Source organism: Mustela nivalis, assembly GCF_964662115.1.
Source record: "Mustela nivalis genome assembly, chromosome: 7".
Lineage (NCBI taxonomy): Eukaryota > Metazoa > Chordata > Mammalia > Carnivora > Mustelidae > Mustela > Mustela nivalis.
Window position 1 is genome coordinate 47,497,675 of NC_139026.1, and position 23,449 is coordinate 47,521,123.

General features: G+C 35.5%; 1 protein-coding gene across 2 annotated transcripts in view; it reads right to left on the reverse strand.

Moving 5' to 3' along the window:
• Positions 1-9,197: 9,197 nt before the first annotated feature.
• The window catches only part of RAP1B (RAP1B, member of RAS oncogene family), a 46,604-nt gene continuing 32,352 nt past the window's right edge, over positions 9,198-23,449 (reverse strand). The window contains exons 2-9 of one of the 2 annotated variants that reach the window (XM_082742923.1): positions 19,857-19,932; positions 19,260-19,342; positions 17,843-17,911; positions 17,033-17,089; positions 15,759-15,899; positions 13,736-13,879; positions 12,773-12,889; positions 9,198-10,525 (exon numbers count right to left, since the gene is read on the reverse strand). In XM_082742923.1, coding sequence (XP_082599049.1) covers positions 12,803-12,889; positions 13,736-13,879; positions 15,759-15,899; positions 17,033-17,089; positions 17,843-17,911; positions 19,260-19,316 — 555 coding nt within the window. In that variant the 5' untranslated portion in view covers positions 19,317-19,342; positions 19,857-19,932 and the 3' untranslated portion in view covers positions 9,198-10,525; positions 12,773-12,802. The remainder of the gene's footprint in view (positions 10,526-12,772; positions 12,890-13,735; positions 13,880-15,758; positions 15,900-17,032; positions 17,090-17,842; positions 17,912-19,259; positions 19,343-19,856; positions 19,933-23,449) is intronic. The other variant, XM_082742922.1, reaches the window with a different exon arrangement.

A 23,449-nucleotide genomic window follows, 5' to 3' on the forward strand; every position in this document is an offset into this window, starting at 1 on the left:
TTTTAATATAAAAATAGATTTTTTTGAATTTACTAAAAGGTCTTCTTTATCTCTAGACTACACTTCTAGTCTCTTAGATTTTCTTCTAAGATTTTTGTTTTACTATACAGCTTGAAAAATTTTAAAACATCTGAAGTTTGCTTTATACAGGGGTTAAACTTTTATTTTCTTCAGATGGATAGCTAGTTGTGACAGCATCATTTATTAACATTCTTTCCTTTGAAATACATTTTTCTTGGGGTGCCTGGGTGGCTCAGTTGGTTAAGTGTCTGCCTTTGGCTCAGGTCATGATCCTCGCGATCGAGGTCATGATCCTGGGATCGAGCCCTGCATGGGGCTCCCTGTTCAGCAGGGAGTTTGCTTCTCCCTCTCCCTTTACTGCTCCCCCTGCTTGTGCTCTCTTGCTCTCTGTCAAATAAACAAACAAACAAACAAACAAATAAATAAATAAGAAAAAATATTTTTCTCATATATTAATTTTTGTTATACACTAGAATCTACTTCTGAACTCAATTCTATGCTGATTAGTGTCATTCTTTTTAAATTATTTATTTTTAAAAATTTATTTATTTTTGTCATTGCTTCTTTCACTTGAATTTTAAGATCACTCAGTTAAATTTCAATTTCAAAACTTCACCCAGTTAAAGTTCAAATTGGAATTATATCACATTAAAACATTAATTTGGGGGAATTGATTATTTTATGATATTGTCTTCCCATTCAAGAATATAGTATTTGTTCAGAACTTGATTTATGTCCTTTATTAGGACTTTATAATAGCTCTTCCTTATTAGCTTTATTCCTTGAGGGATTTATAGTTTTTGTCATAAATGTTTACCTTCATATCAACTTCCAGGTGGTTACTGTAAATATAGACTAAAGCTATTAATTTTTGGCATACTTATCTTGTATCTAGCCACTTTCTCAAGTTCCTGAATAATTCCAACAGACTTTTTTTGAGCTTTTGAGGTATTCACTTGTTTTTTTTTTTTTTTTAAGACTTTAAGTTATCTCTACACCCAAATGGGGCTCAAACTTACAACCCTGAGATCCAAGAGTCGCAGGCTCCACCAACTCAGCAAGCCAGGCACCTCGAGATATTCACTTATAATAACAGCAAAAATAAGTTCATCTTCCAGTGTATAAAATGAACATTTAATTCCACCAATTTAATGTTTCTGTTAGTAGTATTAGGGGACACTAATAACCCCTATTGCATAGCATTGTTTTGAGGACTAAATAAAAACATGTAAAGTGCTTAGAGCAGGTTCTGGCATATAATAGGGGACCCAAGGAATGATTATTACTTCCAACTATTAGAGCTTGAGTTCTTCTTCAATCTAAAAAGGTCTCTTTCATGGAAACACTATACCAAAAAACAAGAATTAAAGAATCATTTGCTAGTTTTTCTTGTTCTTTCATCATTCCCCATTTTAATTAGTTTTGGGTAACCTGGGTGACAGCTTTCTTAAACTTTTATTTGTGCTTCTCTCACCTTGACAGAATAGCAGGAAAGGAAAGCAGAGAAATAGCCTATGTTTGGAATGATTCCATAGATTATTATATAATAACAGGTTAATAATTAAAATATAATTATTACAGTTTTACAGATTTTCCTTAGGAAAAGAGGAGTTATAGTCAAACTAGGTTTAAGCCTAGATGTTGAAAAAAAAATATATATATATATAGAGAGAGTGGGTTTCAGAGTTTATTTTGTGCAGGTCAAGGAGACCTGCCAATCTTTTGCTACCTAGAATTCATCTTCTTCAAAGTGAGATAAAGCAGTTGAGCCAATTGTGACCAATTTTACTGCTTCTCTCAGTGAGTTTTATGAGGAACTGAGCTTTTAAAAAAAAAAAAAGTCTCTTCCTTATGATGTAATAGCCTATGGGGGAGGAACTCTTGGGGACCTGCAGCTCTTCTGCCAGTGGTGGAAGAGGTGGCATTGCAGATTTCCTTCACTTTCCAGGGCTGACATAGTTCGGCATTTTACATCCACCCTGTTCGGATGACTTCCTGAGACTTGTCCTCTTTACCCTCCTTGAACAAGCCTTGGCAGAGGGCCTTGGACAACAAAATCATTAATGCTACATCTGACATTAGCCACACTCTGAGAAGGCGAGAATGCCTTGACAGTAAGAATATCCTATACTAGTTCAGAGTGGAAAGAGGGGGTAGTGGGTGTCACTTCCTTCGCTGGTGTCATCCTCTATGACAGCATTGGTGGAATGAAATTAGTGTTACAGCAGTGGCTAACAACATTCTCTTTGTTCCTGAAAAAGAAAGAGCTAGCTGTCAGGTGTTTGCTACATAGTTAATTACCAGCTGGTCCAGCTTCTGCAAGGAGTTCAAAATGTATTTCAGGAATTGATACTGTATTTTAGTCTAACCATATAGACTCTATTAAGCCTGCCAGTTAAAATCTTTTCTTTACTGAAGTCAGAAAATTCAAAGGAACGAATGAGTGAAATGACAACCTTTTCCAAAATAGTTCAGTAGAGAATGACTAAATCAACTTCTGGGAACCTTAGGTTTATATCTTAAACATGTAAACCATACAGATGGATACTGTCTCCTTCTACCATTACTTCAAGTAATTAATGCATAAAACTTACCTGGAGATGGTCCAAATTCAGTTTTGGTAAGTGATTACACAGACGGAAACCTCACCCCTAATGTAAGATGTGCTAACAAATTAAAAAAAAAAAAACCTATTGGACTAAATCCCTAATTTGCTTTAATGTTCAATGTACTTCCTTCTGTTCAACCAAATAAATTTTTGTTATTTAATTCATGCCTATCCATCACTCCCATTTCTAAAACAAGAAACAGCCCAAAAAGTAGTAAACGTTAAATTCAGTGCAGAAGTTGAGTAAAATCTAAATCATGACACTGTTTGCTTTTGGAAGCGCTCCTTTTCTTCTAATATATATCATGTACATCTGATTAAAGGTGGGGTGAGGAGGAGGGAACATCCTCAAGACTGAAAATGAAAGTAAGGAAATAAAGTTCGTTATTTATATCACTTCTAAATCTAAGTCAGTAGAAGGGGAAATTTGTCACCACTGAAAAATATAAAATATGTAGACAAGATGTATGCTAACACATAAGTGGATGGTAATTCAGTGGGATAACAGTAATCCATGGGTACTATGTTGGTTTTGAAATTGTGGAACTAGCCCAGAATAGACCTATTATGGACTTCTCTAAGTCTCATCTGATTCTAGGTTTCCCTCCAAAGAATCTCTACAGAGTAGCTCAAACCTGGGGCTTTTCCTAGGTGGGCTCTCGCAAGGGAGATCCCTAGGCTTGCTGATTCAATTCAGTATGTTTGGGGGTGATCCTAGAGTAGACCCATGCTGGTCTTTGTTACTGTAAAATTAGAAAAACATGCAGTAGGCTGATAATGGCTCCCAGATAATGTCCAAGTCCTAAGCCCTAACCTGGGATGTTATCTTTATTTGCTTGTGGATGTAATTAAGAACTTAAAGATAACATTTTCCTGGATTACCAAGGGGGGCCCTAAATGCCATCACAAACGTCCTCCAAAGAGAGGAGATACACACAGAGAAGATATGAAGATGGAAGCAGAGTTTGGAATGGTTGTAGCCCAGCACCAAGGAATGCCAGTGGCAAGGAACAGATTCTCTTCTAGAGCTGCTAGGGAGCAAGGCCTTGCTGACACTTTTGCCTTTTGGCCTCCATTAGTGTGAGAAAAAGTGTTCATTTAAGCCACCAAACTTGAGGTAAATTGTTACAGTAGCCCTACAAACTAATACATACTGTTCAACTAGAATATGAGTATCTTTCTAGAGAGCCATAGCAATAGATCAACAGGTAAGAGCCCAGTTAGTAAGAGTTTATCTCCCTAACACATTTCGGTGGCTAAAACACCAAAGTGCCTTGTAAGAACATTGAGAGGAGCAAATGTGTTTTTATTACTGAAAGGTATGGGGATAAATACTTCAATGGGATGTATTTGAAAGGCATCTCTTGCTTTTGGTTTGAATTTGAAAAACGGGTCAACATTGGCTCTGAAACATTTTAGTCACTACACTGACATCCATAGACCTGGTACTAATTAGAGAATGGTATTTCCAAAACCATCCTACTCTCTCATATTAGTAGTCAATTCTCCACCAAGAAGTAGAGAACATTATCTTGCTCCTTGTGATCAAAGATGCTGTATTCTCAGGCTACGGAAGGCTATTTGCTGCCTTCCCTTTGTAATACCCACGTAGGCCAGGCTTTCCTATTTCACTTTCTCTGTGCTTAATCCTTATGAAAATAAGGATTTTCGTGGTTTCATTTGGCTCCTATATGTCAATGACTCCAAGACTCAACTGTTAAAATCTGCCTCTTCTCAGAATACACTCAGTAAAATTATTCACTTCACATGAAGTTTATCTCACCAAAAAAAGTTCTTTAGCTCATGCACTAAAAACAATTCCTCGCAGGCACCTCCATTTTACTGTTACTGGGGCTCAATTCCTTTGGTCCTGTTAATATAATCAAATATTTACTCTTTCCTTCAGTCCTCACATCGAAGTCTTGACCAATTCTCCAGTTATACCTTTAAGAAATTTCTCCAGTGGGGCGCCTCGATGGCTCCATAGGTTAAGCATCTGCCTTCAGCTCAGGTCATGATCCCAGGGTCCTGGGATAGAGTCCTGCCTCAGGCTCCTTGCTCTGTGGGGGAGCCTACTTCTCCCTCTGCCTGTCCCTCTCGCTCTCTCTCCCTAATAAAGAAAATCTTTTTCTTTTCCATAAAAATGAAATTTCTTGGGTTTCCCTTCACACCATGGCTCCAACCCGTAATTTCATGCTTACAGACCCAAGCAGCCCACAAGATGGCTGGGTTAACTCTGGTTCTACCATTACTCCTCCCAGGGATATCTTTCACACAATTATCCAATCTGTTGTTGCTTCAGTCATACAACTCGCATTTACAACAGCAGAGTAGCTCCCTGATAATTACCCACTGTGTTCTCTACCCCATTGATTGTACTCCATTTCCAGTATGGAAAGATACTAGTTTTTTCCTGCCAGCCATATAGTTCTCCATCACTGGTTAATTTGCTCAGAAATCTAATTAAAACTGACCTGAGCAAAACAGAAATATATATCAAATAGTCCATACATTTAAAAACAAAGTACAATTTGTACTGTTAGTCATTATTATTAGAACAGATAGTAAGTACAAACTCTCTGTTGTTAGACATGAATTACTAGATTTTTACTTTTTGGATACTTTTTGACTGGTCTTCCCCATCACTGATTCATTAAATACCTTGTCAGCAGGGTCTGGGCTTATTCTATCACTTACTCTTTGCTACTTCTCTATGCCCTCAGTAGCATACTATCTGATAGTAGCAGAGTTTCCTGTTCTGAACTTAGTGTTCACAGGAGATACAGACTATCACAGTAGAAGCAGAAATTTGAATGGGTAACAATGGCAGATATCAAAAATTAAAGACTTTGATCCCTGCCTACTTTAAAACTGCCATAAGCTTTTGACTTAAGTGAAAATGTTAGTCACATAAAAATCCTGTAAGGTATGCGTTTAGTTTTCAGAAAAACAAAAAACCCTGGACTTTGGCTCAAATGCTGAATCTGGGTAATTATTTATGTCATTGTATAAAGAAAATCAGATTAAACAAGGTTCATAACGAGAGAAACTCTTTCCATACCCTTTCAGACAAATCAGAGAAATTACTGGCTGCCTATAGATAATCTTTATACAGGTTAAAAATGTTTTCCTAAAATCATTAAATTGTCCCAAATGGAAAGCTATGAGACAGTTTAATAGACTATTACCAATTGAGCTTTTTTCGTTTGCTGAGTCTTTTATTCCCCCGATAGAATGTATGTTCCATGTAGGCAGAACATCCCTGCAGGATCCCTAGCACAGGAACAATGCCAGGAACATGGTAGACGTGCAGTACCGAATACATTTGTTGATTCTTGGATACAAAAGTCAGGCAGGTGTCTCTAATTTTGGATAAAATCTTTAATTCTTAAGCTCAGTAATCTATAGGCTACAAACAAGGATGTTTTAAGGAAGCAAGTTCAAAGTATGTGTGACATTGTGGAATACTTTTTATCTGCATTTAGAAAACAGAACTTTTAAGCAGTATTTTACTTCTAACTTTCAAAGGTAAACTGTCAAGCCTACAAACTTAGCTGCTCCACTAATAGGCTTATTAGCCAATTTTGACAAGTATTATCAACATCCCAACAAAGACTTATGCATTTTTCTATCAAGTTATGGGAAACCAGGTTCAGTTCTACTCAGAATCATTACACTTCGCTCATGAATTCATAAAACACCAGATAAACTGTGCACTGTTAACAAATTATAGAACAGATTAAAACACAAATTTGAGGGTGCCTGGGTGGCTCAGTCAGTTAAGTGTCTATCTTTGGCTCACTCAGATCATGATCCTGGAGTCCCTGGATCAAGTTCTGCATGGGGCTCTCTGCTCAGCAGGGAGTCTGCTTCTCTCTCCCTCTCAATTAATAAAAAAAACTTAAAAAGTTAATAAAAAATCTTAAATCTTAATTTTTAAATTTAAAAAATTAAATCTTAAAATCTTAAAACCTTCAATCTTAAAAAAGAAAAAATGTGAGTCGTATTGGGGTGGCTTAGTCAGTTGAGTGTCTGCCTTTGGCTCAGGTCATGATCCTGGAATCCTGCAATCAAGCCCCATGCCCTTGGGTTCCCTGTTCAGTGGGGAGTCTGCTTCTCCCTCTTCCTCTTACCTAACCACTAGTATTTTCTCTCTCAAATAAGTAAGTAAAATCTTAAAAAAAATCTTTGAGTCCTATAAAATTACAAATTGTTAAGATTCACCAATAGTTCAGAAGAAGCCTGAAAACATTCAGATTTTTATTTATTTGACAGAGAGAGATGACAAGCAGGCAGAGAGGCAGGCAGAGAGAGGGGAGGAAGCAGGCTCCCTGCTGAGCAGAGAGCCCGATGCGGGGCTCGATCCCAGGACCCTGGGATCACGACCTGAGCCGAAGGCAGCAGCTTAACTCACTGAGCCACCCAGGCGCCCCAACACTTAGATTTTTAAAATAAAGTCATTCTATATTTCCAAGATTTAAAGGGGTAGATGGAGATAAAATTCAAAGAAGACACAGACTGAAATAAACCAAAAGAAAAAACACTGTGGTGGTAAGTTTTGATTCTAAGTTTGCTGCCCCACATCTAAAGATGAGATGATTAAAAAAGAAAAGCAAAATTTACTTCCATTAATTGGAAGTTTTAAAATTTTGTATCCTAATATCTGCATGTGATAAAGTTTATATATGTAAGAAAAAAGCAGCTGCATTAACATAAAAGTCAAAGCAGGGGTTTTTACTTTTTTTTTTTTTAAGAAAAAAATTAGGTGAAAATGTCACTAAGTTCCTCCTAAAATTCAAGTGTCTGCAAGTATCTGTGGGGACATGAAAAAGAACTCATAGGACTTTTCTGACTGAATTATAGTATTTTTCAGTGTAAGCAACCAGAAAAGTCGATCTACATGATCTGCATTCCTAAGCTGTAGCTACTGTTTTGTATGAGACAATGATGATTTTTGCCAAACCACAATCCTATTTCTAGTAGCAAAATATAAAATAAAAAAAAATGACGAAGAGTGTCACTTGCATTTACTTCACTCTCTAACGCTTCACGAAGTAGGTGTTACTATCATTACCATTTTACAGATAAAGGAACAGAGGTACCTAAGTAGTGTTACATGCGAGGAAATAGCAGAGCTGAGATTAGAAACCCAAGAATTCTGGTTCCAGGGGAGCCCAGTTTTACTCACTAAACTGTCCATTTTGTTCCCCTAAAACTAATCTATAACTAATGTGTTGCTTACCAGCAGGTCAGTGGTTTTCAGTCAGGTGATTTTGCCCTTCAACATTCCCACCCCTGAATCTAACTGGAGAACACTTGGCAATGTCTGGAGACAATTTCAGTGGTTGCAACTTGGGGGCGGGGGTGGTACTACTGGCATCTAAAGGGTAGATAACAGATATGCTGCTAAAAATCCTATAATGCACATGACCGCTCCCCAACAACTCATTATCCAGCATAAAACACCATACTGCTGAGGCTGAGAAACCCTATAATAGGGCGGGGTCCTAAATTGATCTCAGTTATTGCTCTACACTCAGACCTAGAACACTTATACTTATCTGAATATTTGTTTTCGAGAACCTAGAACTCAGGGGTGCCTGGGTGGCTCAGTTGGTTAAGCGTCCAACTCTTGATTTCAGGTCAGGTCATGATCTCAGGGTTGTGGGAACAAGCCTAGCGTCAGGCTCCCTGCTCAAAGCAGGGTCTGCTCGAAGATTCTCTCTCTCCCTCACCCTAAAATTAACTGAATTAATGGTGGTACCTACAAAGGTCAAATGGGTGTAACCGGATATAGTAAACTGAAGTGATTTTGTGCTCTATAATGCCACATTTGGGGGGGTTTTCTCTTGATGGCTATAAATAAAACCAGTTCTGCCAAGACAAGTCTCTTAATTAAGTGGGTCTTCTGAGAGAATATTTTTTTTTCTTTAGATACATAAAACCTTTAAATACATGGAACTCCTTGAGTTAAATTTGTAAGGAATAATACCTTTTTCTTCCTACAATGAAAGCCTTTAAATGTTCCATTCAAATAGGATGTATCTTTAAGAGATTAACAGACACCCCTAAATTAGATGATATCACTAGTTGATTGTGGATATGCTTTAGTGACTGGCAAATACTTTGAGAAAGATTAAGATTTGTTTAAAAACTTCAAAAAGAACTGAATTATAGCACACCTAAGGAAAAGACAGATCCTCTATAAAGAAATTAGTTCTTGAGTCCACTTCAAAGATCTTTATAACCATAACATTCTAAGTATAACTTCATCTTATATATTTTTAAAAATCCATAAGCATAACATCTATCAAAGTATTTTCAATTCTTTCTCCTACACCTCAAAGAGCTACTGAACATTACCCAAAAAGCATGTATTCGTCAGTAATACTGCTTGATTTACAAAATTCTTCCCCCCCTCCAAAATTCAAAAGATGGTTATGTGGATATTCAAACACTACTGGGGGAAAAAATCTGATATCTTTCACTCATTATTTCTGTAATCAATGAATCAACCTGGCTTGCCCAAATGTTAAATTATGAAACCACACTATGTAAAATGCACCTGTTACATTTAAAAAGAAGTTAAACCCAAATTTATTTGCTAGCACTGTTAAACATTACACAAAACATTCAAGTGGCAAGTAATTATAATGCAAGCCCTTGCATGGCAATCCAAATTTATTGAACTACTGATGCTAAGTTATACAAAATTGCACCACTTTAATTAAGGCTTTTAGTTTACATTTGGCCACCTCAAAGTAGTTGTAACATTAGGTTGGTCAATTTAAATACTGTGGCTCCCTGTTGGATAGACACACAATCTTTACACCCAAACGGTTAATGCATACAAAGCAACAAGGCATTGTTAAATAAAACAGCAATAGTTACTGCAACTTAGGCCTTGTGACCAATTACACATGATTAAAATTACTTCCCACATTCACATCCACAGTACTCGTCCACCATTTAACATCTCAACCAAAACGTTACACATGTGAAACAATCACTAACAGGCAAAAATACTAAACCTGTATATTTGGTATTGCAAATACACTTATGCATGAGCAAGCAAGGGATTCACAGTGAGAATCTACAGCTGCAGAAGCCTGAAAATGATTTACAAAAATTGTTAAATCATTAAAAAATTGTTTGAAAATATACACTTCTTGTTGTAGACCCCCACTGTACACACAACTATAAACATGGTTCCCTATGTAAACAAAAAAGGAAACATATAATAAAAGATTTGAAAAGTCTGGACATTTCCTTCCCAACAGATATTAAAGGCAATGTCTTTAATCTAAGACATTATACTGAAAGGACTATCATATTTTAAAGACAAGATCACTGTCTCCACAGGTTTTTTTAAAAATTAAAAAAACTATATAGCTGTGTTAATCAAAGCGCTTATTTGTACAATACAATGATAATGACCTTGAATTTCTTAAAAAAAATTACAATAAGCTACAAGTATCAAAGAAGCGAAGTTATCTGGAGTAGTCTATATAGGAGCTCTTTGGACTTTCTTTTATTATGCTAAAATAGTGGTGCTTTTAGGATTTACATTATTGTACTCTCCAATACAAAGTACGGGGTATGTTAAAGTATACAGTACACCATTTTCATACATGTACAACATTGGTGGATGAAAAATGTCTCTTAGCAGTAATACTGGATTGTAGCCTCTGGTTTTACCAGCTGCATACTCTAGGACTATTATATAAGTAAAAATCTCTCTTGTGATACTGGAAAGTGATCAGAATGTGCAAACTGATGTAGTAGCTTTCATCCGCCTCTTAAAGGGTACCACCACAGAAAGTCCATTTAAGATGTTGGTAGGTTTAACAAAGTTGGAATGCTGGCACTGTTGAATTGGGCAACAGTTCTTCAGACCTGTTGAAAGGAGAAAATTAAATTGAAAACATGGCGTTGAAAACAGCAGACTACAGATCCATAGGTATACATTAAAGCAACAGTGTTTTATGTGTTAGAAATGAATATAATACAAGCTCTTGTCATTACATTCATGACAATGTATGAAAATGCACCACACAACTCATAGCAAGGGAAGCATAGGTAGACATTTTTATCTTTTCAGAATGACTTCATCTACTCTGCTGCCCTCTTTAAAGTCAGTCAAATTAACTTTTAGACCCAGAAAGGGAAGGTACCTTAGTGCAAATTTCTGTGTATTATCTTCCAAAGATTCAAAGCAGAAAGACAAAAACCAAAAAAACACATTAATATTTTAGTTCAGGTCAACTTTATTAGAATTAGGATCTAAAAAGATAGCCATATTAACAAAATGAGTGTTTCCAATCCTAGAATTACATCGTAAGTATAGAATGTACATCTAATCAGGGTTTCTAGTATCTGAAAATCAAAACCTTTCTTCCTTACTCTTCCAGAAAGAGTAGCTACAAAGCTGGTTCAGAGAAGTAGACAAAAAATAATTTATTTCATGATGGCTCTTTATAGTCGACAGTTATAAACGTTCTAATTTCATATTTAAACAAATTCTATCAACTTGATGGAGGTTAGAAAAAGCTGGTATTGTATGAAAATCCTATGTAATTAAACTTCAAAAAATTGTGAGCGATATAAAAAAAGGTAAAATTAGAACTCATTGTCTGCCAAGTATTTATTTACTTTGGATGATTTTCTGCATACACTTCTGGGCTAAAGAAAGTTTTCTTTTTACTGTTTTTCTGGGATTTAGACTTGTTGCAAGTTCCAGAAACAATGTTAATATTGATATGGCTGTTGAGGCAATTGCCTTGAGCTTTAAGTCCTCAGTCTGAATGAGTTTGGTAAATTTTCTAAATCCTAGCAAACCAACTGTGGCAAATTAGATAGGACAGATTGTGGAGTATATGAGTTTACACACATGTGTGCTCCTAGGAATGGACATGTGGTGAGGATTGAGAGGATTATCAGGAATGAGAGCATGTATCTCTAAACAGAAAACCTTAAATAAAGAGTAGGGACAAACTCTCGAAGATTAAAGTGTGCTACCGTAGAAGGTCATTTACATTTAATCTTCAAGAGGTCCTTGAGGAGAGCCACAAACATTACAAGCTCCCAGAATAAGGGTAGAGTAAAATATAGTTTTAATGGTAAAGGAGCAATAAGCCATTCTTGTTGGCAAAGAGCAGCAGCTAATGGCTGAAGGTAAGTTTACCAAGTACCAGGCAGTGATCTGATTTACAAGTATTAAATCATTTAATATGACTGTTTTCAAAAAACATATAAAAATGTTGTATGTTTAGTTTTCCTTTGCTGTCTCATCTCTGAGCTGTTTCTGTGGTTTTCTCTGCCTGACAACTCTTCGGATATCAGCTTAGATGTCTTTTACTTTGACATATTTTCCCTGAGTCCGCAGTTTACATCTGACTAATTTGGGGTTCCAGTTATTCATGCTCCTGTAGTACCCATAAGAGCATAACGACTAAGCATGGGCTTGGGAGCCAGTTCATCACTCAAATTCTGAGCCATGCGTTCAGATCATAGGATTCAAATTTTGGCTCCTATATTTACTAACTGCAGGGCTTGAACAAGTAGTAATATTTTTGTGCTCTAGTTCTCTCATATGTAATATGGGAACAATAATAGTTCTTGCATCATAGGATTGTTGTAAGAATTCAATGAATATGTGGATAATAGTTAAGAGTGCTAGCTAGCATATGATAACTGTGTCAGGGGTTCTTATTACTAGTACTGTGCTGGACTTAGTCTATCCCTCATTTATCGTATTTTTCAATTGTCTAACTCTTCCACTAGACCTGAATAGCTTAAGGCAAGGAAAGAAGGTTGGTTTTGTTCATCACTGTACTGTCAGCGCAAACCAGTGTTCCAATGGGGCATAATTATATATTGGATGAACTTACCTAGAATATTCACTTATGTGGAATACCCTACTTTTGATGATGATATATAAAGGAAATAGTTATTTTAATTACTAGGATATCATTCTAACTCATGGATACCTTAAAGAGAAGTAATCTTGGTTTTTTTGTTTGTTTTTTTAAGAACAACAAAACATTTTATACTTGTTTTCTTGAAAGAGTGTCCTTAATGAAGCTGAGGTTAAAAGTTAGAGGAAAAGAATATAAAAATAGAGGAAAAGATAAATTAACATACCTGGCTCAGAGCTACAATGCATCTAATATATTAAAGCAGCTGACATGTTGACTTTTTGCGGGCCTTCCCAGGCACTGGAGTTTTTCTGTTAATTTGCCGCACTAGGTCATAAAAGATCTGCAAACAGAGTTGGGTTGTTTTTTTGGTTGTTTTTTTAATTAGGAAAAAACCCCCAAAAAACAAAAAAATGGAAAAAATAAACTGAAAACCTGAACTCCACGTATATATATATGAACTCCAACAAATATTCTGTTCAGCTAAGGAATAAGTAAAACTAGGTAGTCATGTAACTATCAAATACTTTTATTTTTTGGGAGTGCTAAAATTTCTCTCCTTAAAATAAGAACTGAGTTAAGGAGCAGCAGAGATCTTACTGTCATTCATTAGAACATTTAATATCATTCAAAGAAAACAATCCTTTACTCTTCAAATCTTCCCTATGTTATCTTTACCCTACCACATGACTTAAGCCCCTTCAAGGCAAGAACCATGCAGGCCTTCTTAAATTTGTCTCCATCTTTTACAAAACATCCTTCATCGCTACATATATACACCTGAATACTTAATCCTGTCTTTCCCTCCCCTAACCTTTTCTGTCCAGTCTTCCCTTTTCTTTTTTTAAAGACTTTATTTACTTATTTGAGAGACAGATCATGAACAGGTAAGAGGAGTAGAGGGAAAACTGTCCCTGTTGAGCAGGGAGCCTGGGATAATGACCTGAGCCGAACAGACGCTTAACTGACTGAGCCACCCAGGTGACCTAGTCTTCTTTTTCCTCTGAGCAAATTCTAGCACTGTTGCTTATTAACATACATTTATTAACATAAGATTTTTGTCTATAAGATCAACTAAGCACCCAGAGCAAACATTAACCTAAGGTTGTGTTAATACACACACATTATTTTTTCATTAATTTTAAATGTTGAATTCCAAATCGAGTTTTTAAAGTGCATTTTACCATACCTCATTAACATTTATTTTTGATTTTGCAGAAGATTCTAAGAACGCACAGTTGTTCCACTGTCTTGCTAGGTTCTGACCTTGTTCCTTTCCTACAACTCTTTCATCTTCCAAGTCACACTTATTACCAACCAGGATCATCGGAACCTAAAAATACAAAAAAATTGTGAGGGTAAAAAAAAAGTACATATGTTATATAAATTCAAAACAGAAGAATTTTTTAAAAAATTAACATATAATGTATTATTTGTTTCAAGGGTACAGGTCTGTGATTCATCAGTCTTACACAATACATAGTGTCATCCACAACACATACCCTCCTTAATATCCATCACCCAGCCACCCCATCCGTCCCAACCCCCTCCACTCCAGCAACCCTCAGTTTGTTTCCTGAGATTAAGAATCTCTTATGGCAAAACCAAAGAATTCTAAGAGTCAACCCTAAGGATTACTTTATATGCCAGAGAAAAATATTGAGTAACTAAAATTCATTAATTTCATTAATATGAATGCCTGTTAAGAATCCTTCACGTGAAATTTTTAGAAAACTAGCTATGTTCTACTTTTAAGAAAGGAAAAAAAACCCTTAAAATTACGTCCCAATGGATTTATAACTAAATATAGTTAGCAAAACACAAAACCTTTTAAAAAATAAATTATAAGAGAGTATTACTATGAAAAGCCAATACATTTCAAAATTTTAAAAGTCTTTCTAAGGGATGTGAAGTAACTTCAAGTTTTCTGGTTTACTGACATGCATTTATCAAATAATCATTCTCCATTTCATGACACAAAAAGGAGAAATTTGGAAAGCCCTTAAGTAGAATTTTTAGTTTCTCATATAATATATATTAAAAAGCCAGAAAGTAAAATCATCCTAAATTATTAAATATTTAGACCACCTTAATCATTTGATGTCTATTTTACAAAGACACGATAGAGAGAAATAATACTTATTCTGCAAAATTCCCCTTAATCATTTGGAGGCTGGCTTTCTAGAGAATTTTTGGAAAAAGATCCAAATTAGGAATATCAAGAATTTTGGTTTTTAGGAATAGACACAGAATTTTATATTCATACTTATTTAATGTAACTGACAGAAGAAGAAAACTAGTATCAGAGACAATAGAAAATATTTACTAATTGAGAAATGGTAACTGAGCTATAAATATGTGAGCATACCCCGAAGTTCTCCTGTTTCAGAAGTCTAAGAAATGGCAACATTTCCCACAGATGCCTCTGAACCCTCACAATATTTGCTTATAATTAAATTATATATGTAATACAGTGATTTTTAAAAAGTGTGGTTCCTGGACCTCAGCAGCATCAACACCATCTGGAAATCTGTTAGAAATGTAAAATCTTGAGCAGTATTGTTGACCCACTCAATCAGAAACTTTGGGAGTGAGGCTTGGCTATCTGTTTTAACTAGATTTACAAGTGATTTTGATGCAAGATCAATTTTGAGAACCACTGCTATCTATAGTATGATAAGGAATTAAAGTAATCCTTCTGAAGTTTAATACAGGGATTAAACTCCATTATGGTACACGTAAGGGACATGCAAATTAATGTTAGAATTTAATGTACTGGTTGGCTTCCTTTTAAAAGTATTATTATGTTAGTTTTCTGTCAGTTGCTTGAGATGTGTTTATATGTAGTTTTGATTCTTGTTAGAAAGGCTCTTAGGTCTACCAGAAATATACCCAGATATCTATTAGTAACATCTGCCACCCACATCTTTCCTTCTGCCCCACCAAACACATTATTTAAAAATAGGAAGGGTATAATGTTTATTTTACACAGGCTAAGGAGAGAGGAAAGTTATTTCTCACTTTCCACATTATATATATTTGAAAATATGCACGAATGGTAAAGATATTTTGCCTTCTAGGAAAAAAATTGTTTGAAATCCCCCTCCCCCAAACACATGAACTTTAAATTCCATTTAAACTGAAACTCTTAAATTGGATATCACTACACTGAGAGTCTGAAATTAAATATATTTATTAGGAACTCAGCTTACATCATCAGTGTCTTTAACTCGAAGAATCTGCTCTCTCAGATCTTGTAAATCATTAAATGTGGACTGTGCTGTGATGGAATAAACTAATGCAAAGCCTTGTCCATTTTTCATGTATAAATCTCTCATTGCAGTAAATTGTTCCTATAGTAGAAAGAAAGCATCATTAAAAAACAATAAAGTTCTGACAGTTAATTTGACAATTTTTAAAGTTTATAATTACCGCTCAATGAAGAATACAGTAGTGTTATGTAACATTTCTTAAAAATTATAGTCTGTGGCAAGATGTGATTTGAAAAACTATTTCATGAAATAAGTTTTTATTTAACAATAATACAACCAAAGCAGATTTATCTGCAATAAATATACTTAACTGGGAAAGAAATATCCTTTCCCCAAAAGCTACTTAAGACAGTTTTTTAATATATAATATGTAAGGTACCAAAACTGAATTCCCAAGTTACTCACAGCTAGTTCACAATACTCTAGCTCTACAAGGCTCATCAGCACGCTTACCTATATCTTGCCATTTCCTGACACTTTTCCTCCTTCACTAGACTGTGAACCTTTATAAGTAAGAATATTGTCCATGGCAGGTATCAGGTACTCAAACATGAATGAATACCATATATCCAGAATAAATCTTCCCTTCACCTTCAGATACCAACAAATCTGGTTGGTTTATAAATACTCTGAAGAAAAGATACTATTCAAGTTACTTCACAAAGCCACTGAGAAATAAATGTTTACTGAAGTATTTTCCACATTAACTAAAATATGTAATACATTTTGACTTGTTTTTAAAGTACTATGAGACTGAAAATTTTAATTCAAACAATTTCTTTCTTTCTTTCTCCCCCCACTCCCTTTTTCTTTGAAAATTTTATTTATTTGAGACAGACAGAGAGAGCACAAGTAGGGAGAACAGCAGGCAGTGGCAAAGGGAACAGCAGAAGCAAAGAGAACAGGAAGCCTGAAGAGGGGGCTCGATCCCAGGACCCTGGGACCATGACCTGGGCTGAAGGCAGCTGCTTAATCAACTGAGCCACCTAGGCACCTCTCATTCAAACAAATTTCTATTTATTTCTTCAGTAAATGGCCCACTGCAATTACAAAGCGCACACACACAGAACTTAAGAGAATAAGAAAAATAGCTATAAGATTTAATGCAAGTTGTAGGCTTTTAAGTTTAATGAGCATTTGTCTATAGAGTACTAGCATTTACAAGGTCAATACCACAGAAGTTGTGCACATACTTTCATACTTGTTTTACATACCGTTCCTGCAGTATCCAAGATTTCAAGCATACACTGTTGTGCATCTACTTCAACTTGCTGGAGGAAAAATTAAAATATACCTTCATTCTTTAATGTGTAAGAGTACCTTATTATATACAAAAACTAGAATGATATTTAAATAGTGAGATTACTGTAACTTTACAACTAGTTTTATGCAATACCTGAATAGAACAGGAGAAAAAACAGCTATATAATCAAGGTCCACTGACCCCCAAATTGTATTAGGTGCAAAAACCATGTGTTCTCAACAGTATCTACATAGCAGCTGAGGGGGGGGGGTCAAACTGTTACATAAGGTGGGGAGATAACTCTCCCCCTAAATTAAAAATGTCTGCATATTAAGTTTTATTGTCACATGTTGTATCTGTGGACATAGAAACAATTCTATTATTAGTAGTGATACTTTAATAAGAAGGGAGCCTGACAGTGTTCAGTTTTTGGTGGTGTTTGGGGGTGGAGGGACACAACTATCACTTGAAATGGATAGTCTAATTCTGAAGTTTGTGTGTCAAATTACAATTTTAGGGTCAGGATAAACTTAAAATTCTCTGAGGAGGGCAGGGAGAGAGAGAGAAAGAACACATACGAGCAAGTGTTTTTACGATTTTCATTAACTGGTACGGAAACAAGACCAGGAAATCGAGTGTTTTTTCCTACTAATTTTTAAATAAACTCTTGCTTCTTCCTCCGACTTTGTAAACAACATTCAGCAATTACAAAGCTAAAACTAAGAACTTATATTTATAGTAAAGTCCAAAGCAAAAGTCTTCTAGAGTAAGTAACATATACCTTTCTATAAGAATCTTCTATCGTAGGATCGTATTTTTCAACAAAAATTCCTTGAACAAACTGTACAGTCTGGAAAAAAAATAGAATACCATTTACACTTAAAGAAAACAAGAAATTCAAATCTGTACGCTTTGCACTATTGATTTCACATAGCCAGTTACATCACTGATGAAAATATAACCACTACTACATTTAACGTATGCATTTGGTGAGTAATTACCTTAGAAAGCTTTTTAAAAACATTAATAATCACTATCCTCCCTTTTAGGTAATTCTAACTTTCGAGCTCATATATTTAAAATTTATTTATTTTATTTTTAGAGAGGAAAAAATGGGGGGAGGGGCTTTAGGGGAAGGAGAGAGAGAATCTAAAGCAGGCATCATATGCCCGTGTGGAGTGATCTGAAGACCCAGAGCTGAAATCAACAGTCCAACGTTTAACCTTCACCTACTGAGCCATCCAGAGGTCCCATATTTAAGCAAAATTTTAAATGTCTTCTATTTCTGTCTTAGCAGCTTAAATTTGAATTTTAATTAGAAATGGGCTATTTGTTTCATGTACAAAAGTACATACCTTCAAGACACCTCCTCATCATTTTGGATATATTTACAAATGAAAAAGCAGCTCATGCCCCACTGCACACATTTCTCAGTTTGATTCAACCTTCAAGTTCTGTGCTAGGTGGCCATTCTAAGTGGCTGAGTGAGATGGTCAATCTGTTTTACACTGGGGCTTTATTAAACTGAACTACTCATCAAGTCATTTTCCTTAAGTTTCTCTCCTTCCCCAGCCACTACTGTCAAACTGTCTTTTTTTCTCACTATATTATTACTTTTAAAATATTTTATTTTTAAGTAATGTCTACACCCAACATGAGGATTGAACTCACAACGATCAAGACATACATGCTCTTTCCATTGAGCCAGCTGGTTCCCAATTGCTACACTATTTTTCCCCCCACTACACTATTCTTGATACAGAAAGCATGGCCGCTAAAATAATGTGAAAACTGGACAGTCACGGGTTGTATTGGAAAAAGGTTTTTTAAAAGCTTTATTTAATATTTTCAGAAAATACATATTATAAGCCAAGTCACAATAAGAAAGACCAAAATTCATTCCTACCTGGCTCAGAAATACAGATGGACACATATTTATATGCTCCCACTCTCTAGGCTTAGCCCAAATTGTATTCTGGCATATCTCATGCTGGTCTGGAACCAACAGACCAGAAACAATATGATCTACACAGGTCCAACTAGAAGTGGACTAAAATTACAAGAAAAATACACTGCCTCTAAAATCACTGAGATTTCACTTTAACAAATAAATGAAGACAAATAGTCAAAACCTAAAACTCAACAGAAAAAGAACATGTGTTGCAATGAATAGCTTAGGTACGGTAATAATGACTTACCAGAGCAGATTTTCCAACGCCTCCTGAGCCAAGAACGACTAGCTTATACTCACGCATGGTGCAAACTTGTCAAAAGCTAGTACCTTATAAGGAAAAAACAGAGAGAGAGAGAGAGAGAGAATTCTTAGGTAATATATCTTTGTATTCATGTGCTTCTTATATAAATTAGATATTCAACCAAATAGTTTAAAAAAATGATTACTCTACCATACTAATATACGCATTTGATAAACAGACTTACTAAAAGGATGCTACTGGTAGGGCTCTTTATATCACATCAGAATTACTGACGTGACTTTAGCCCTAACCTAAATTCAAACAGAATAAAATATTTCTCTATTAAAAAAAAAAAAAAAAGGGGAGGGGGCTGAAAAACAGCACGAAGGGGTATATTACTGGTTACAAGATGGCCGTAACAGGCATGTTTAACTCCCTTTCCTGAACTATCTGTAACCTTGAGTCACAAGTAGCTGAGTGCCTACTAAGTGTGGGGATATATACAGTCAATGAACAAAAAATTCCTGTCTTCACTAAGCAATATTCCAGTAAAGATAAACAGGCTAAAACAAAGGTCTGCAAACTAATCCAGTCAATCACCTCTTTCTGTACATGAAGTTCTGTTGAAATACAGCCATGTCCATTTATTTGTGTAGAATCTGTGATTGCTACCTTGCTGTAATGGCAGAATTTAGTAGTTATAATATAGGCCATCTGGTCCACAAAGCCTAAAATATTTACTATCTGGCATTTACAGAGAAAATTTGCCAAACCCTGGGATACATGAATGGTAAATGAGTTAGCCGAGAAAATGGACCAAATATCAATTCCTGAAGTGGGGGAGGTACAAAAAGTCTGAAAATGGTTAGAAATCAGAGACAGAACTGAAGAGTATGAGCCCCAGACTGAAAAACTATGGCTTTCAGTAAGATGAAATAGTGGAAATCAAAACAAAACCAAAAAGAAAAAACCCATACCAAGGCTTATTATCATCAAATTTCAGTACATGAAAGATAGAGAAAGAAGATCCTAAACGTTTCCTGGCTAGGGAAATAATAACAAAGCTCTTACCGTCCTAGAAAGAAAGAATTGGTCAATGGCCATGGGACAAAAGCAGCCACCAGAACAGATTCTAAACCTTCTTAATCAAGAAATGACAGTTCTGTAGTCATAGTAACAAGTAACAACCATAAACAGAGCCCTCATTAAGATTCTTTTTTAAAGATTTTATTTTTTAGTAATCTCTATACAAAACACAGGGCTCAAAGTTACAACTCCTGACATCAAGAGTTGCACACACTGAAGCTTACACCAGCCAGGTGTCCCACACTTCATTAAGATTTAAAACCCTTCTACCACCCAGAAAGTTCCCAATGTGCCTCTTCCCAGTTAATTAACCCGACACCCTTTTTCTTGACTCTAGTGGCTGCTTTATTTGTCAAAGCCACAACCTCTTCTAGGAAGAACTTCATGGTTTTTTTTTTATAAGCTCCCACTATAACCTTGACTTTTTTTTTTTTTTTTAATTTATTTATTTGAGAGAGAGACAGTGAGAAAGAGCATGAGCGAGGAGAAAGTCAGAGGGAGAAGCAGACTCCCCATGGAGCTGGGCACCTGATGCGGGACTCGATCCCGGGATTCCAGGATCATGACCTGAGCTGAAGGCAGTCGTCCAACCAACTGAGCCACCCAGGCGTCCCATAACCTTGACTTTTGTACTTATATTGGCAAATGACAAATACTGTGATATTGACAAGTGTGACTTAACCAGACTTATGACCAACTTCTGAAATGCCAAAATTAGTAGCTTAAGAGGAACTGCAACTACAGAAAAAATTATGAGACAAAATAACAATCAATAGTCAACTTCTTTAATTGATATTCCAGGGCCTCAAAATAAAATGACTAAGATAGTCTTTCTTTACTTCCCCCTGCTCAAACCTCTGGAAGCCTACTCTCCTTGATTTATTCTGTCTCTAAACTACCCACACAATCCTATTCCTTTTGTTCTTTCCCTTTACCTCTGAAATGAACTACTTTTCTTGAAGGTTTCTCAGCAAAGGAACAATTTTATTAGCCTCTTTAAAAGGCAGAAATATAGAAACGGAGTTTAGACATGAGTCTAGATTTAGTTGAATTTATAGTGAGGATTTTTTTAAATCTCAGGGAGACTGACAAATTTGTTTCAGAATTTCAACTTAATCACTAATTACTTAATTTCCTCTTTATAAAGAAAAATGGTTAAGAGCAGAATAGGAAAGACCAGACTCAAACAACTCAGCATATTTTAAAAAATTGGTCTTGAGAGATCAAGAATCTACTTAGGAACTACACTATTTTAGAAGTCTTTCTTAAAGGTAGATTGGTCAAGATTTAAAATTGTAAGCAAAATAAAAATGACTTGATATGAAACAAAATAAAAATTGATGTCAGGAAACTGTAAAATATATTTAGCTGAGGTAAAGGAAGACATGTTTGTTCTTTCTGTTAATTGGGCTCAGACCTGAATGGGAAACTTGAAATTCAAAAAACCTAGCAATTTAGGGGTGGCTCAGTGGGTTAAAGCCTCTGCTTTTGGCTCAGGTCATGGTCCCAGGGTCCTGGGATCAAGCCCCACAATAGGCTCTCTGCTCGGCAGGGAGCCTGCTTTCCCCACTGCCAACACCCTTCCCCCGCTCCGCCTACTTGTGATCTCTGTCAAATAAATAATAAATAAAATCTTAAAAAAATAAACAACAAAAACAGAACTAGCAATTTAGAAATCTATAATGGGTGAGATTTTTAAAAGACCCTTACAAAGTGAAAAAGCTAGAAAGAAAAACAAAACGTCTTTATATTCTAAGAAATGGGAGCCTATGAGTGAGGACACATTTTATATAATGCAAAGAGAAGAGTCACAGTAAGGATCAATGTTCCATGTTTACTAAGCAAGAGAAGTACAATGATTCAAAATCTGTCCCATAATGCTGCTCCAAGGAAAACTTGAGCACCCAGCAATTCCTGCCCTTTCTCCACTGGAGGTAGACGTGGACTAACTACCTAGAGCCACGAGTGGGTGATGGAAGTGTTCTAACACTGGTTGTAGTGATGACACACAACTGTATAAAAAGTTACTAAAATCCCAAAATGAAAACAATGACACAAATGATTGAATTAACATAAAAATTTCCATTTAAAAATAGACTATAAAAAGTAAACATTTATGGAATTGCATTTCTTAGTGAGATCACTGAGACCTGTTTCCCCAATTGCTTCATTTATCTATAGTAAATATTACCTGTTGCTAGAATTACAATCAGGTTCATCCACATTATTGCTTCCATCAGTAATCTGTTCCTTCTATGTCTTATGTTAAAAAAATATATATCCAAAGAAAATACCCATCTTATGGCTACATGACATTTTCTTTACCCATTCATCAGGTGATGAACATGTGGATTATTTCTGGCTTGTGGATATTATAAATAATACTTAATGGGGGACCTGGATGGCTTAGTCAGTTGAACATCTGACACTTGATTTCAGTTCAGGGCATTTTGTGTCAGGGGAGGTGGTCCTGAGACTGAGCCCTGTGTTGAGTTCTGTGCTCAGAGGGAAGGCTGCTTGGGATTCTCTCTCTCCAGCTTCCCCCTCTATCCTTCTCCCCACCTCTCTAAAATAAAAAAAGTAGTGTTTGTTTGTTTGTTTGTTTTGATTTTAGTAATTCAAACAGTATTTTATTACAAAGAGCCCTATGGTCATAGGAAATTTAGAGCTGAAATTTTAAATTTTGGTAGAGAAATATGATAAAGTTGTTAATAAACTTTCAAATCCAAAACTAGTGGCAAAACACATGTAACTTGCCAGTAAGAAATTTTTGTAACAAGCAATACTGGGGTAAGGAAATTCAACTGAGCAAAGTCACTTAATTTTTATCAGTATTTCCTTACATGTCTAAAAAACTAAAATATTTTTATCTAAATCCTGATAAGTAACAAGGCTAAGGGTATTTTTTTCCTTAAAAAAACAAACAAACAAACAAACAAACAAACAAACAAAAAAAACAACCACCCAGCAGTATGATAGCTAAGATTTGGACTAAAATCTGCTTTTCAAATATGTGCTTTCTACTCTACCAGCTTTAAATTGTTTACAGATTCTATGATTGAAATAATGTATTTCAATTTCAGTGACTGACTAGGAATGGCCATTAT